This window comes from Equus asinus, chromosome 21 (genome assembly GCF_041296235.1).
Source record: "Equus asinus isolate D_3611 breed Donkey chromosome 21, EquAss-T2T_v2, whole genome shotgun sequence".
NCBI classification, from domain to species: Eukaryota; Metazoa; Chordata; class Mammalia; order Perissodactyla; family Equidae; genus Equus; species Equus asinus.
In genome coordinates this window covers 8,984,039-8,998,233 of record NC_091810.1, presented here as the reverse complement: position 1 = coordinate 8,998,233, position 14,195 = coordinate 8,984,039, and the positions used below count along the sequence as shown (strand labels likewise).

The 14,195-nt window shown below is 39.4% G+C and overlaps 1 protein-coding gene across 1 annotated transcript in view; it reads right to left on the bottom strand.

Annotated features, from left to right (window-relative positions):
- The window catches only part of LOC123284046 (rho GTPase-activating protein 20-like), a gene marked incomplete at its 5' end in the record, with an annotated part of 48,453 nt that overhangs the window by 33,939 nt on the left and 319 nt on the right, over positions 1 to 14,195 (bottom strand). Inside the window, 4 exons of the mRNA XM_070493508.1 lie at positions 1,772 to 1,849; positions 5,831 to 5,915; positions 6,544 to 6,585; positions 7,567 to 7,716. Of these exons, the coding sequence (XP_070349609.1) occupies positions 1,772 to 1,849; positions 5,831 to 5,915; positions 6,544 to 6,585; positions 7,567 to 7,716 (355 nt within the window). The remainder of the gene's footprint in view (positions 1 to 1,771; positions 1,850 to 5,830; positions 5,916 to 6,543; positions 6,586 to 7,566; positions 7,717 to 14,195) is intronic.

The window sequence follows — 14,195 nt, the reverse complement described above, 5'->3', positions numbered from 1 at the left end:
TGGCTCAGCAACCCTGAGCTAAAGGAGGCAGAAGCCCAGGAGGCCTTGAGGAGATGGCCCAGCGAAGTCAGCGCACTGACTCTGGTGCAGACGCGGGAAAGAAGCCACAAGAACTGTAACCGAGAGAACAGGTCAGATGCAGAGCACAGCCACTCCCAGCAGAATCATTGCCAGTAATGCTGTAAAGCCTACTCGGAATGATCAAGTCAAAATTATAAAGACAGCTGAATTATTTTAAAGAGTTCTCCAAGAGAGGATAAAGCAAAAAATGTTTGAAACGGAATTGTTGGTGATTGATAGGTACCGTGCTTGCCCTTGACTCCTGATTAAAAATCAGTCTAGCCCTTCTGAAGGAGAGTCCCAGCTATGGCGGCCATCACACACACACACACAGGCACACACACACGCCTGCACAGCTAAATCTGCTCAAAATTGTGTTGCAAATAGGAAATGAGAGCTAATAAAAACCTTTTCTTTTAAGGTAGGGATTGGAAACACTGTGTTGGAATCTCTTCAATCAGGCATACATATATAGCCAAATAAGCCCAACTCTTCATTAAAATAGAAATTTTTTTGTCTAGTGAGATTGATCACTTTACACTAAGGAAAATTAAAATCATGAAATAAAATGAGCTATATCATTAATCAATCTCCCTAACCTCATCCCTAAAAACACTCACTCTCTTCCAAGGTTTAATTGTTATTCAGAGTGTACACATCTTCTAGGTTAGAAATCAATGCAGAAGTGTGCTTTACTCATGCATATAAATTCCAATTCATTTAAAATGTCTTATTATTAATTCTGTTTGTACAGAAATCATTGGCTCCTTGTGGAAAATTCTGGTTGCCCTTAGCTTTTAAGAGGCTTTATTATACCATTGGGTTAGGCAAATTTTAAATACAAGTCTTGTAATTACGCCCTGTCACTGTAGCAGGGCATTTTTACATTTCCAGAGAATTTTATTTGAGGAGTCGTGCTTTACAAGTGCTTCCTTGTTTTCTGTCCATCTGCATGTCACTCTCCCTCTCTTCTCCCTGACACAACCTCGTCCTCAAACATATGTATCTCTCACCAAAAAGAATTTCAACAGCTCACACCAGCTCCATCAAAGTATCAAAGAGCAGACACTTAAAAGCAGAACAGGATGAAAGTGATGTGGACACAAACACCCCCGGATTCGTGGTCTCATTCAGAACTTGTCTCCTCCTTTACCAATTCACAAAGGGCATCAGCCAACTCATCCTCAGGGTCTGCATCAATGGGGTGGAGCCTGTAGCCAGATGGTCTTTATATCAAAGTTCACAAGAAAACATCTTATTTAGGGTTCATCATACTGAGATTGAGTCCTTGAAATGACAACCAGGGCAAATGGCGATGGGAGGGGAGGAATCAGGAAAGAATATACAGAAGGAACAGTCCAGTGGAGGAGGAAATATTTAGAATCTTATGTGATTGTCCATGTATAAAATACATACAATAAAAATGCATGTTGCCATTAGCACTCTAAAATTATAGCCCAATTTCATTATGCTATTACTTTCCATTTGCACAAAATTTAAAATGGGAATACAAGAATAGCAACCATATATAGGTTAATAATATAGCTTTGCTGCCTTCAATTTCCAAATTTGAAGGGGGACAAAATATGACTTTGAAATCCATAATAATCAGTCGTCATGATGGGTGGTGCATTATGCAAACACACACACACACACAAATCTCAAAAATTAAAGTCGGTTTTTAAGTAAAAATAGTTTGCAGGTAACTTACAGTTATTCCAAGCATTGGTAGTGACATGTTGATAATGTTATTCACTGTATCCGAATTGGTCACTGTTACAGTTACAGACTGTAAAAAATAAATGCGAAAAATTGCTATAATTTAAATTTGAAAAATTTAAATAATTTTTGTCAAATTACTATCCGTTTTCTAAAGGCAAGCTCGTTTTCAGGTAGTGATACAGCACAGCACATGCAGAGCACGAACCCCTAAATACCATTTACTTTCATTCCTTTGTATAACATGAGGCTAGTAGGAAGCATTTCAGTAAATCAAACATTTCTCTGAAAGGATTTGTGGCATAAAAAACATAACAGGTTAAGCAAGAAGGAGAAAGACTGAGAATTCCGGGCAGGCCCGTGGGCTGGTCCTCAGCACCTTGAGGCTATTTCTGTAATGGAGGGGGGGTGGTTTAAGAAGGAGGAGCTGAACCCTTTCTCTTCCTGAGCTGTGCTTTTGTAATATGGCTTTATTTCTTTGCAATTACATACTTGGTATTGGTAAAATCAGAAGAACTGGCTATAAAAGGCATTTTTAAAAGCTATTCTTTAGTGAGTACTTTCTTTGTGTCTGGCATGATGGTCACTAAGTTTTCATTGTCAAGATATGTTGAGAAAATTAAATGAAACCAATGACTCCAGGAAATTAGACTGAAAATTTGAGAAACTCAAGTTCCATTCCAAACTCTGCCAGTGACTAGGGTATTCACAATAGCTCCCTGCCACACCTCACAGTGAGAAACTGCTCCATTAAAATAGGAAGACAGTTTACAGAAAAGTACCCGAAAGCAATTAATAGGATTCTGAGATATCTATTGAACTCTTAACTCCAAAAGACATTTTAAAAGAAGAAAAACGGTAACCAAGAACACTGACTGCGCACGTAGTTTTGGAGTATTATCAGGCAGGAAGGCCCCTGTCCTAAATCAACGGTGCTTAAAGAAGACAGACAGCATAAGGGGACACTCAGAGGCTTGAAGATGACATTAAAAACAAAGGGAATCCTTTCGTAATTCATTCTTTGTCCTTTCATTGTATTTTTCTTCGTATGAATTCAATTGCTTGATATGACAGATGGCCCTGAAACTTGCTTATAATGGGACTTCTATCAATGAAAGCATTCATTGATTTCCAACTACTTGTAGCCCTAAGGATTATGAGAAAGTGCTTCAGAACCCAGTGGTAGAGCTCCGAGGGCCCAGACGCAGGCATGCTGGGAGCTTCCTGTGCTGACGTGTCTGGGGGCATTCATCCATGGGGTTTCCCTCGGGACCTAACCAGAAGTAAGGGTGCTGCTGTTTTTAAGATGTCTGAAGTCCCTTCAATACAATCAAAAACTCTCCCATGAAAGATTTTTTAAAGTAAAAGAATCTCTTTTCAAATGCTAATCATCACTCCCTAATTTATCTGGTCTGTAAGATAACGGTTTTTCCTGGCATAAGGAACATATTATGTTCAAAATAGTCATTCCAGGGATGTGTGTATTTCTTCCTGCATGTTGTCTGTTCTCCAAAACAGATAAATTCCAGTAGACAGAGCTCTTTGCAAACAAACGCCTTAAAAAAATTAACTATTTCATCAAATAATTTGAAAAAAATGGAAATGTGATTTTTTTCATAAGAACTAAAGCGTTACTTGATATATGAAGAACCAGGAAAATGTGATCAATTCTCAAGAGTTGAGGACAACCCTGAGATGATCTAAACGTTCAAATTATTAGCCAAAGACAGCTATTACAATTATGCTCAATTATAGAAATGAAAATATGGTCATAATAAACAAAAATATAGGAATCTCAGCATAGAAATTAAAAATATTGAAAAATAGAAATTTTTTATCTGAAATCTGAAAAAAACATTGAAACTACACAGGCTAAATTGCATAATGAAGATGACAAATGGAAGAGGAAATGATTTTGAAAGTAGATAATACAAATTATCCAATGTGAAGAGTAAAGGGGAAAAAAGAAGATTGAAAAAAATGACAGAACCTGAGGGGCCTGTGGACAACATCAAAGTGTCTGATATACGTGTAACTAGAATCTCAGAAAGAAAGAAGAGAAAAAACGGGGAAAAAAAAAATGAGGAAATAATGACCAAAATTTCCCAAACTTTAGACATAATTTACATTCATAAAGACATAAATTTAAAAACTCAAGAAGTTTAGAAAATGCCAAACAGGATTTTGTTTGGCAAAAAAACATATTCAAGGAAAACCATGCTCTGATACTTACCCACACTGCTAAAAACCAAAAATCAGAAAAAATCTTGAAAGCAGCTGAAGAAAAATGACAGATCATATGCAGATGATTAATGTTTGAATGATCACAGACAACTCATCAGAAGCATAAAGACCAAAAGACAGCGGAACATCTTTAAAGCGCCGAAAGAAAAAAAATTGCAGGCAAAATTCTACATCCAGCAAACACATCTTTCAAGAGTGAAGGTGAAATAAAGACATTTTCAGATAAAAGAAACTAAGAAAATCTGTTGGCACCAGATCTGCATAACAAGAAATGCTAAGGAAAGTTTCTCCATGGTGAAATGAAATAGAATTAGAGGGAAATTTGGATCTTCGGGAATGAATGAAGAACATTAGAAATGTTTGTTTTGTGTAACGTTTATGCAATTAAAGTTCATTTTCAAAAATTTAAAGGTGATTTTCCATGAAAAATTCTGACTGCAACCCCTGCCCTAAGTGAAATGAGAGCAGGCTGTGTGCTTTCCTAGGGAACACTCCAGTCTTATCTCCTCAAGCAGAGCATCTCTCGGATACTCAGAAACAGATCAGAATATTTGCACGGCTTTCCTACTGGCCAGGAAATAACTGTCTTAAACTGCCTCTTTTTCCACCTTCACATACTATCGTGTGTGATCGAGAGCTCCCGTAACAGATAACAGAACAAAGTGATATGAAAAACACCCAGAATATTTGCTCCTCAGGGTCAATGTCTTGGCTCCTGCACTACAGTTTCAGAGATCAAATTCTATAGAAACAACTGAGGTGAATGGTTTTTTTCCCCAGTGGCATCAAAAAAATAAGGTAGAAATATACTGATCTCTTAAAAGTCTCAACCTTTTCAGTTCAATTAGTGCTGACATTCCTCAGAATGAAAGACTTTTCAAAACTTCTCCGCATTTTTAATACCTGACCCTCCAGTAGATTCTCTCCTAGAAGAGGGACATTACTGAGGCCAGCTGGCAAAATGGGAACATGAATGGTAGCTTCAAGTATTACACCAATGTTCAATGTACTAAAGGCGATAACTGTATGGTGTTATAGAAGGGAATACCCTTATGCTTAGGACATACCCAAGTGTTTAAGGATAAAGGACCACGACGTATGTGTGACCCTCAAAAATAGGTATCTTCATACACAATATGGAGAAGGAGAGAGAGACAACAAAATACATGATAAAGCAAATGGAGTAAAATGTTAACCAAATAGGTGAATCTAGCTAAAGGGTATATGGGTGTTCTTTATACCATTTGTATTTTTGCAACTTTTCTGTAACTTTACAATTATTCTAAATAAAACATCCTAGGAAGAAAAAAACTGTGGAAACAACCCAGGCCACTCTGCATGTAGCAACAATTGGAAAAAATGTTTCATTCTAATAGGAAATACCTGGTTGTGAAAATCACTTTATTACAACAAGCCACTATAATTACCATTAGCAGGATACAGAGAAACATTAGGAATGTTTACCATGCAATATTCTTTTCATGCTTAAGCACTGAAGCCATCATAGATTCCTCTTGCTTCATATCACCTGGGATTCACGTTTTATGTCACAGTATGGATACAGGAAAATACAGTTTTCCACTTGGTACCTTCTAAATTCTCTCTTTCTCTTCCCCTCTCTTCCTTTCTCCCTCCCTCCCCCTCATCTCCCCTTCCTGTTTTTCTTTCCTTCTCTCTCCCTTTCTCTCTCTCTCTCTCTCTGTTTCTACCTCCATCTCTCTCTGTCTATGTCTATGCCTTTCTCTTTCATTCTGCCCAAATAAAGAACTTGGAATTTAATTTAATTTTTGCTCTTAAAAATACTCACACAGACACAGTTCTTAATGTCCTCAGTGACGATTTTGAGGGGAATGCTCTCTGGCTGGTCCTTCTCTTTGGCTAGATTGATGCACCTAATCACATTCAATAATAACCCAAAATAGAGTAGGATGGATTAGCTATTAGCTTCTTTTCAAATAATCTATACTGCTAATATTTTCAGTCTACTTGGTTATTTTTGAAAGCATATAAATAGACTCGGCAAAACCAAATTATGAGTTGGAAGAATATGCAAAAATACTTCATGACATGACCCAGAAAATAACGGGTTGCCCCTGTCGTGTGAGATTTGGCAGTAGATCCAGTCCTCAGAGCTTTCCTGCCTGGTTGGAGAGCCCAGCACCTTCCTGGGTTCAAGGGTAGGAAGTAGCAGCTGCTTTGAGAATCACTCAGTAGAGTAACCTGCACTTAGGGAAATTGAACGTGTGTTTTGAGAGTAACATTGGATCCAATCATTAGGTTGGAGAGAAGGGGAAGATGAGAGTGACAAGCAGAACTTCCTCAAAAATAAGCAAAACATGCATGTAAGTGAGAGGACATTTTTGCAGTAGCAGCCGGGTAAATCTAAACAAGGAGTTATTTGAGGATGCTCGGACAGCTTCTACTAGAGAGAGGGAGAATAGTTTGAGGGCGCTGCCATGAAGAGATCTGCAATCTTTTATTGTGGATCAAAGATTTAGAATACGTATACTGAAAAAATACCTTTGAAGGGAAGAGTGCCATTTTTCCTTTAGTTCTGAAGAACTGCAATTTAAAAAAAGGGAGAAAAAATTAACTACATAAAATACTTATACTAAGATATTAGAACTGCCATTGCAGATGAAAATAGCAGCAGCCGTTTACCACTGACGTGGATGTGCGTGTCAGTTGTTCTCTCCTCATCGTTGGGCATTTGATGGGCCCTGCTGTTTTCCAAGCAGTGTTACAGCGATGGGAAATAGATCGTAAAGTGGGAGAGCAGTTGGTGTGGAATCTAAACACGTAATTGCAACTATGTGAGGCAAGCTATGTGATCACGGGCAAATCAATTAACCACTCTGAGTTTCAGTTTCCAGAACAGGAAAAGGGTTAATTATACCTCAGAGCGTTCCTGCAGCTGGCAGTGCTATTCAAATATAAAAAAGAACCCCTGTGAACCCAGAAGTGTAGACTCAGGATGTCCAGGGTCGGGGAGCCACATTCCCCATCCTCGTGCCAGTCTTAGAACATGTCTCGGAACACTAACTTGTACTCTGGGACCATACCTTTGTCTTGAATTGTCACCTCTCTATAGACACCAAATAAGACAATATGTACACAGCAATTCAGGCAACCCAGTATTTGATGACATGATTAATTTTATTTGTATAATTAAATACTATTTTTAAGGGAATGAATTTGAGAGTATAAAAGCAATTTTTCAAACTGACTTGGACTATTTAATAGTACTTGCTCACGGAAGATATTCCAGTGATTTAAAAACACAGCTACTCACTGGGGATTAGGGGCAGGATGTTGAGAGGGGCCTTAAACCTTACTCCATGTACCCTGAACATCCACCTCCCCAAGTAGCTCCTAGAGCCCATTTGAAAAAGCACTCATCCAAAAAGGAAAGGAAATTACTCCAATAGTTCCCATTGTTCATGATCAATTTGCACATAAAAACCTTTTGGGGGAAAGTACATACAAGTGTCATTATGAGAGGTCAGAAAAGGAGTCATTGAATACAAAAGCTGTAGGTCTTACCTGAAGGTGGCCACAAAGTTCACTGTGGGCCAGCCCAAGACAAAGGACCTCTTGGCAGAGGTGTCGGCTTCTCCAAATTTGTCCAAACAGTTGGCAATCCATATGGTGTTCAGGGGTACTTTATTTTTTATTTTAAAGTTTTTTTTGTAACTAGAAAGATAACCAAACAAGACCTCTGTTAGTTTGTTTCTTAAATGTTATGGGAACAGCTGTGCTCATGGTAAGATGCCAATTCTCACTGCCCCAGGGTGCAACGTGCCTCCTTTAGCTCTGTGACCCTCTGAGCTCCGCACAGTCAGGGGTTGGATGGGTCTTTACAAAGTGTGTGCTGAGTGACGCCTGGCCCAGGAAGGCCCTGAAAACACAATGGCAGCAAATAGCCATTTTTCTGCATGTTGAGGATTGAGTACGGACCATACTCTACATTTTAGAGCTTTTTTAGAGAACCATTAATTCATTTATTATTCATTTATTATTGTTATATTTATTATATTCACATATATCATTTTATTTACTTAATGATTTATTATTACTATAATTAATTTATTATTTGTTCATGTCTTGCTTACTTTAAAAAGCCTTTGAGTAGCTGAACAAAGATACATGATACATGATTTATAAAGATAATTATACAACTTTTTTCTTGAGAATCAGACTAAAACAGCAATAAGCTTGGATCAGAGGGATTTAAAATACATTTTCAGCCTTAATTTTTTAAAAGATTTTCTAGCGTTTAAGCATAGGTTATTTTAAATTTCCTTTATTAAGATTTCATTCATACCATTTTCTATCAGGTTCCGGATCAAACTGAAAAACTGTTAGCGTGCGGACTGAGCTCAAAATTCAACCAATCAATCGATTGGTCCCACATCAGTGCCCAGGAGGTCTTACATGTGAGTCATGAAGATATTTCCCATTTATCTCTGAGGAATCGGAAGGTGATGGACTTTGTCAGCAATGAAATGGTTTTCCGACAGTTTCTGCCTAATCTCCTTTGACCTCTGACATGGAAACCACTATATCTCTCGGTTAACTCACAAATTTAACACTCAGGCGAGCCTGAGATTTAGACGGTACAAGTCCTCTGAAGGATGCCTAGGGAACACGGGCACGCCACTTCGGAATTGCCTCCTATTCAGAACCACACGTGGAAACGCTAAAGCTAAAATGAGATCCAAGACACCTCAGGTTCAAAAACCCCTAAGACTCTGCTGACTCATGGAACAGTTAAAGCAAAAAGCCTTCGATGGGATTTATGAAACGAAAATAATTCTGCAGTAAGCCTACCTGAAGGATGACCTAGATTCAAACGTTAGGGTACAGTGGATGCAAATATGCCTTGTGACACAGGTGGCTTCTTAGACATTTATTTCACATTTTTACCCTATGTTGATGTATTTGAAGATTTGTGTGAAACACAATCAATTCTCAGATAAAATAATTGTTCTAGATCGTAACTCTAAAAGCATTACGAAGCTAAAAATCGTCTACTGCCGATAGGAAAGAGAGACACGTGTCTACTTGTTTTTACAGATTTTAAAAGTTTTGACATGTAGATGTCCATGTGTGGAGACACCTAAGGTACTGTGTGGAAAATTCCAAATACGTGCACCTGAAAGAGTCATTTCAATAATTCTCTCCAAAGTTCCATAAATTCCCAAGATTATCCACTTCCTTGAAACCAAACCATGGAGTTGTCAAAAGCCCAGAGTATGGTTTTCAGTCTCCTATAACATTTATTGAGCTCCCACCACATGCCAAGCACTATTCTACATATTTTACAAACATTACTTCACTTAATCCTCAATCCACTATATCTATTAGCTCCATTTTATAGATGAGGAAACTCACAGAGAGATTAAGAAAATTGCCAAAAGCAAGAGATGGGCTTTGAAGCCAGACAGCCTAAGTCATGAGCCTATGCTCACAACCACTCGGCCTCCATGAGTGCTGACCTGTACAGTTCCATGTAGTGCCCTCCTCATCGTTCCTACCTTCAGCCTCCTTTCTCCCCCCAGAGCCATCAGGCTTTCTGACGGTATTGTTCTCTCATTTGAGACTGAGAGGATCAATCTCCTGACATTCTATCAACAAAGCTAAATGGTAGCCTGGAAATACTGAAAATGTATTACATCAAAGGCTTGTACTACAGTGGATTCTCCTGAGATCTCACCGCATTTCTCTGCTCTCAGTGTCTGACTCTTCAGATTATGTCAGTAGAAATGAGAAGGGATGAACCTTATGGAAACTGGCTCAAAGGGAGCAGGAGGAAAAAGGCAGTTTTTATTTCTACCGCATGGGCCCTCGCTATCGGTCTGCTAAGATGATGGTATCCCTCTTGCTTTCTTCTACCTCAACTTGGACACAGGAGCATGAGCCCCGGTGAACTGTGGAAAGTCACAGATTCTAGGGAGATTCCCCTCATTCTAAGGCACAGGTGTTCCCTTAGATGCTGGGAGTAGGGGTCATGGTATCTTCTGCAAGAATCTTTGTAATGCCACTGATAATAAGCTAATAGTCATCTTCATCTTTTGACCTAAACAAAATTGGATTTTGTTGTTTATATATTCTTTAATAACTAAATATGAGGAGAGAGATGTCTGAGGGGGGTGTGAGCTAAGTAAGTACAGTCTCTTCCTTTCTGTACGTTCTCCATGGGCCTCTACGAGTATTAGTATCTTATGAAGTAGATGCTGTTTAAAAAAACAAGTCATAATTTCATTTGAAAAATAACTTCTTATTTAGCATTCTAATGAATATCAAAAATGTTAACAAAGTTCCCATCTGACTTTAATTCTTGAGAACCAAAGTTTCTAATGTAGTATGAAAAAAACGAAAAAAATCTCCAAACAATTTCCACTGACTATTATTAACATCCAGCACAATGGGAGAAATATAATTTCCTCATGAAGAAAGGACATATAAATCCCCTTTATTATTACACACAAACTAAAGTTCATTTAGTCTGACTAATATATACGAAGCAGTCAGTCAACTATTTACTCCCTTTGTGTTGGTTTCTGTAGCATCAACCTGGAGAAGAAAGAGTTTCCAACTGAAGCCTCAAGACACACTGAGGAAAAACGGAACCTAAATCACTCCACCCCCTTCCCTGAGTAGAAAAAGCAGGCACTAAACTCAGGTGATTAACTTGAACAGATCGATCCAGGACATAACACAATCCTCCATCTGAGAGCGAGGCATGACAGAAAGGAAATAAGCGGCTTGTTGCGGGTGGCTATTTCATTGAAGTTGTTATTTCTTGGTAGGAAAAAAATAAATAAATTTTCTCATATGAACAGTAATCATGAATGTCCTCAAATGTTTATTATGGAAATGATCTAGTAGCCAGCTTTCTAAAAGCTGTGGTAAACTCTTGTACAAGGTGGCAGCATTGAGTACTGCTTGCTTCCTGCTATGGACTGAATTGTGTCCCCAACTCCCACCCCACTCCCCACCCTCCAATTCATACCTTGAAGCCCTAATAGCCCATATGTCAGTTTTGGGAGATAAAGCTTATAGGAGGTAATTAAGGTTAGATGAGGTCATAAGAGTGGGGTCCTAATCCAATAGGATTGGGAGGAAGAGAGAGAGCTCTTTCTCCACAGGCACACACTGAGGAGAGGCATGCGAGCCCATGGGGAGAAGGCGGCCATCTGCAAGCCTGGAGGGGAGCTCTCATGAGGACCCGACCCTGCTGACAGCCTCATCTCAGATTTCCAGTCTCCAGAACCATGACAAATTTCTGTAAATAAATAAATTTCTTTTCTGTGTGGTGAGGAAATGACTAACTCTCATCTGCTTGGTACCTGGTGAGAAATGGAACAGAATGCTCAGGGAACTGAAAAACAAATGAGAAGTCTAGCTATCAAAAAAAAATCAGAGGCCAAAATAAAGATAAGAAAATATATTTAAGATGAGTGAAATTGCCTCCAGGTGTAGCCTTGGAGATGGTGATGTCATAAAGAGGACAGAGAGAAAAAGACTCTGTCCAGGGCTTGGCATGAGGTCCACTTGAAGCACTAATAATAAATAAATGAATCTCTGTAAATACATTTCTGTGGTTTAAGCCAAGCAGTCGATGATATTTGGTTTTGGTAGCCTGACCAGATGAAGACAGTTACCTTATCAAAAATCTCTGCTCTCTCTATATCAAGGTCTTCTGAAGCAAATCAAATGCCTTAGATCACCTACACATTCCAAAATTCCCAATGGATGTAGAAAGCATATAAAAGTAATCTTGCAGGAACTGAGTCTCATAAACAAGAATATTATTGAATAAATTGATAGAGATTGTGTCACATTATGAAACCCTTGAGCAGACACAGAGAGCTCTCTGAAAAGCAGTATGTGAAAGATGGTGGGCATCTTCTGTGATAATAGACCAACCAAAGTAAAAATTCAGCTCTGAAATGGATGCAATTTGCTAGGAGAAAAGAACTCTGTATCAATATAAAATGTTTTTAGCAGAGTACTGTAGGTTCTATCAGACCCATTCAGAGGTTAGCAGTATCTGAGACAAGTGGCTTCTGGTAGGAAAACAAAGGTCTCCTACTCTCCTAAATACTGTAACAATTACAAAGGAGAAAAGAAAAGTGAAGGAGAACGGATTCCCCTTAAAAATTGAATGTGAGCGGTCTGCAAAGTCCTGACAAGCAGGAGATGAGTGTTGTGGTTGCTTGCTTTTGTGTGTCTCAGGTTGAGCATGGAGGAATACAACATGGTGTGACAGGAAGAGCATGGCCTTGGGATGAAGGCAGACCTGCAGTGCAGTCTCTCCCACCATTTTCCTGTGTATGACATCAGGCCAGTTCCTGAGCCTTCCTCAGTCTTTGTCTTCCTATCTGAAGCCTGGAGATGATAACAGTACCTGCCTTGGAGGGCTATTGGGGAAACTCCTTGTGTGGTCCCAAGAATGCATCCAAGAAATTTCAGTTTCCTATACTAACCTTGCTTAAATAAAGAGATTGGTAACTAGTCTACACTTTTTAAAATAATGCCTCATTCCCTCTATCAGGAGCAGAGTGCCTTGAATGGACCTCATGCCAAGCCCTGGACAGAATCTTTTTCTCTCTGTCCTCTTTATGACATCGTCATCTCCAAGCCTACATCTGGAGGCAATTTCACTCATCTTAAATATATTTTATCGTCTTTATTTTGGCCTCTGATTTTTTTTTTTGATAGCTAGACTTCTCATTTGTTTCTCATTTCCATTTCTCACCAGGATGTGAGGTAGCCATTTCCTCACCACAAAGGAAAGGTTGATTTCAAGGATGAGAGAGAAACTAGTTGATTGTGGTGTGTTCTGTGAAATCCAGACAAAAGAGAGAATACAGGCAGCAGCACCACAGGTTGGGTAAGAGCCTGTGTGCTGAAATTAACAGACCTAGTTTCAAACGTGGACTCCACTAATTGCTAAGGTGGTGACCTGGGGAAAGGCAGCAGACCTCCGGGCATCAAGGTCCTCCATAAGATAAGGAAAATGAGCCTATCTCACTGGGTAGTTGCAAGGGTCAGACAAGATTCGGTACATAAAGTCCTCAGCATAATTCCTGACAGAAAAAAACTTCTGATAAATCATGCTTCTTATTATTAATGTCGCTCAGATTAAATATAGCATTTTGCAAAGTCAGTACTTGCGTGTCTTACCTATGACATGGCGTAACTAACTGAGAGCTAGCGGTGAGGGCAGCCAAGAAAAGAGTTTTCATTTTCTCTAGTAATGAAAAAGCTTCTTAATAGTTTGTTTGGTGAAATATTCTTTATCTTTTATGGTGTTTCATAAATCATGAAAACAGAGATGAAGAAAGTAAACAGATGACCTTGCATCCACCTACCGTTAGATGTTAATTGAGCAATTACCATGTTCTAGGCTGGATATTGGTTACATTTGTGTCCAGGGTTGGGAAGAAAGTGCATCCATTTGGTTCTGTCTCCAACATATGTTCCAAATCTGTCTGCTGCCTCTTCTCACTGCCACTCCCAACATGGAGTCCCTGTCATATTTCATCAGAACCACTGCCTCCCTAACTAGTCTCCCTGCATCCACTCTTGCTTACCCACCAATCTGCTATCTAGCAATAGGCAGAACAATATGCTAAAAATATAAACCAGATATGGTCACTTGCTTAATTAAATATGCTTCAGCATAATATTTCAACCTTTGTTGTGGCCTGTGGAGACCCTGTGTGGCTGGACCCCGACCACAGTATCTTACCTGATATTGTGCCCCACACTGCAGGCTCCAGTCACATCAGCCTTTCCTGAACCCCTCCCTCCAGAGGGCTGAGTTGCACCCACTGAGTCCTGCTGGTCCCTCACCATAGAAGGCTCAGCCACCTAGTCTAGGAATGCGGCTGCTTCTCACCCCATAGGTTTGGTTTAAAGGCTGCCAACTTGGAGAGACCTTCATAGACAGCCCCTCTCTAGGATGGTCCCATTTTCTTCTCCACATGGTACCCTCTTCTCTCTCTCATGAGAAGCACTAACTTCAATGTGTAATTTCCCTCCTCTTATTTTTATCATCTGTCCGGAAGCTCCAGGCAGGAGAGACCCTGCCTGTCACATTCACAATCGTGTTCTCTACAGGGACACGGCACAGAACAAGACCTCTGTCAGTACTTGTTGAC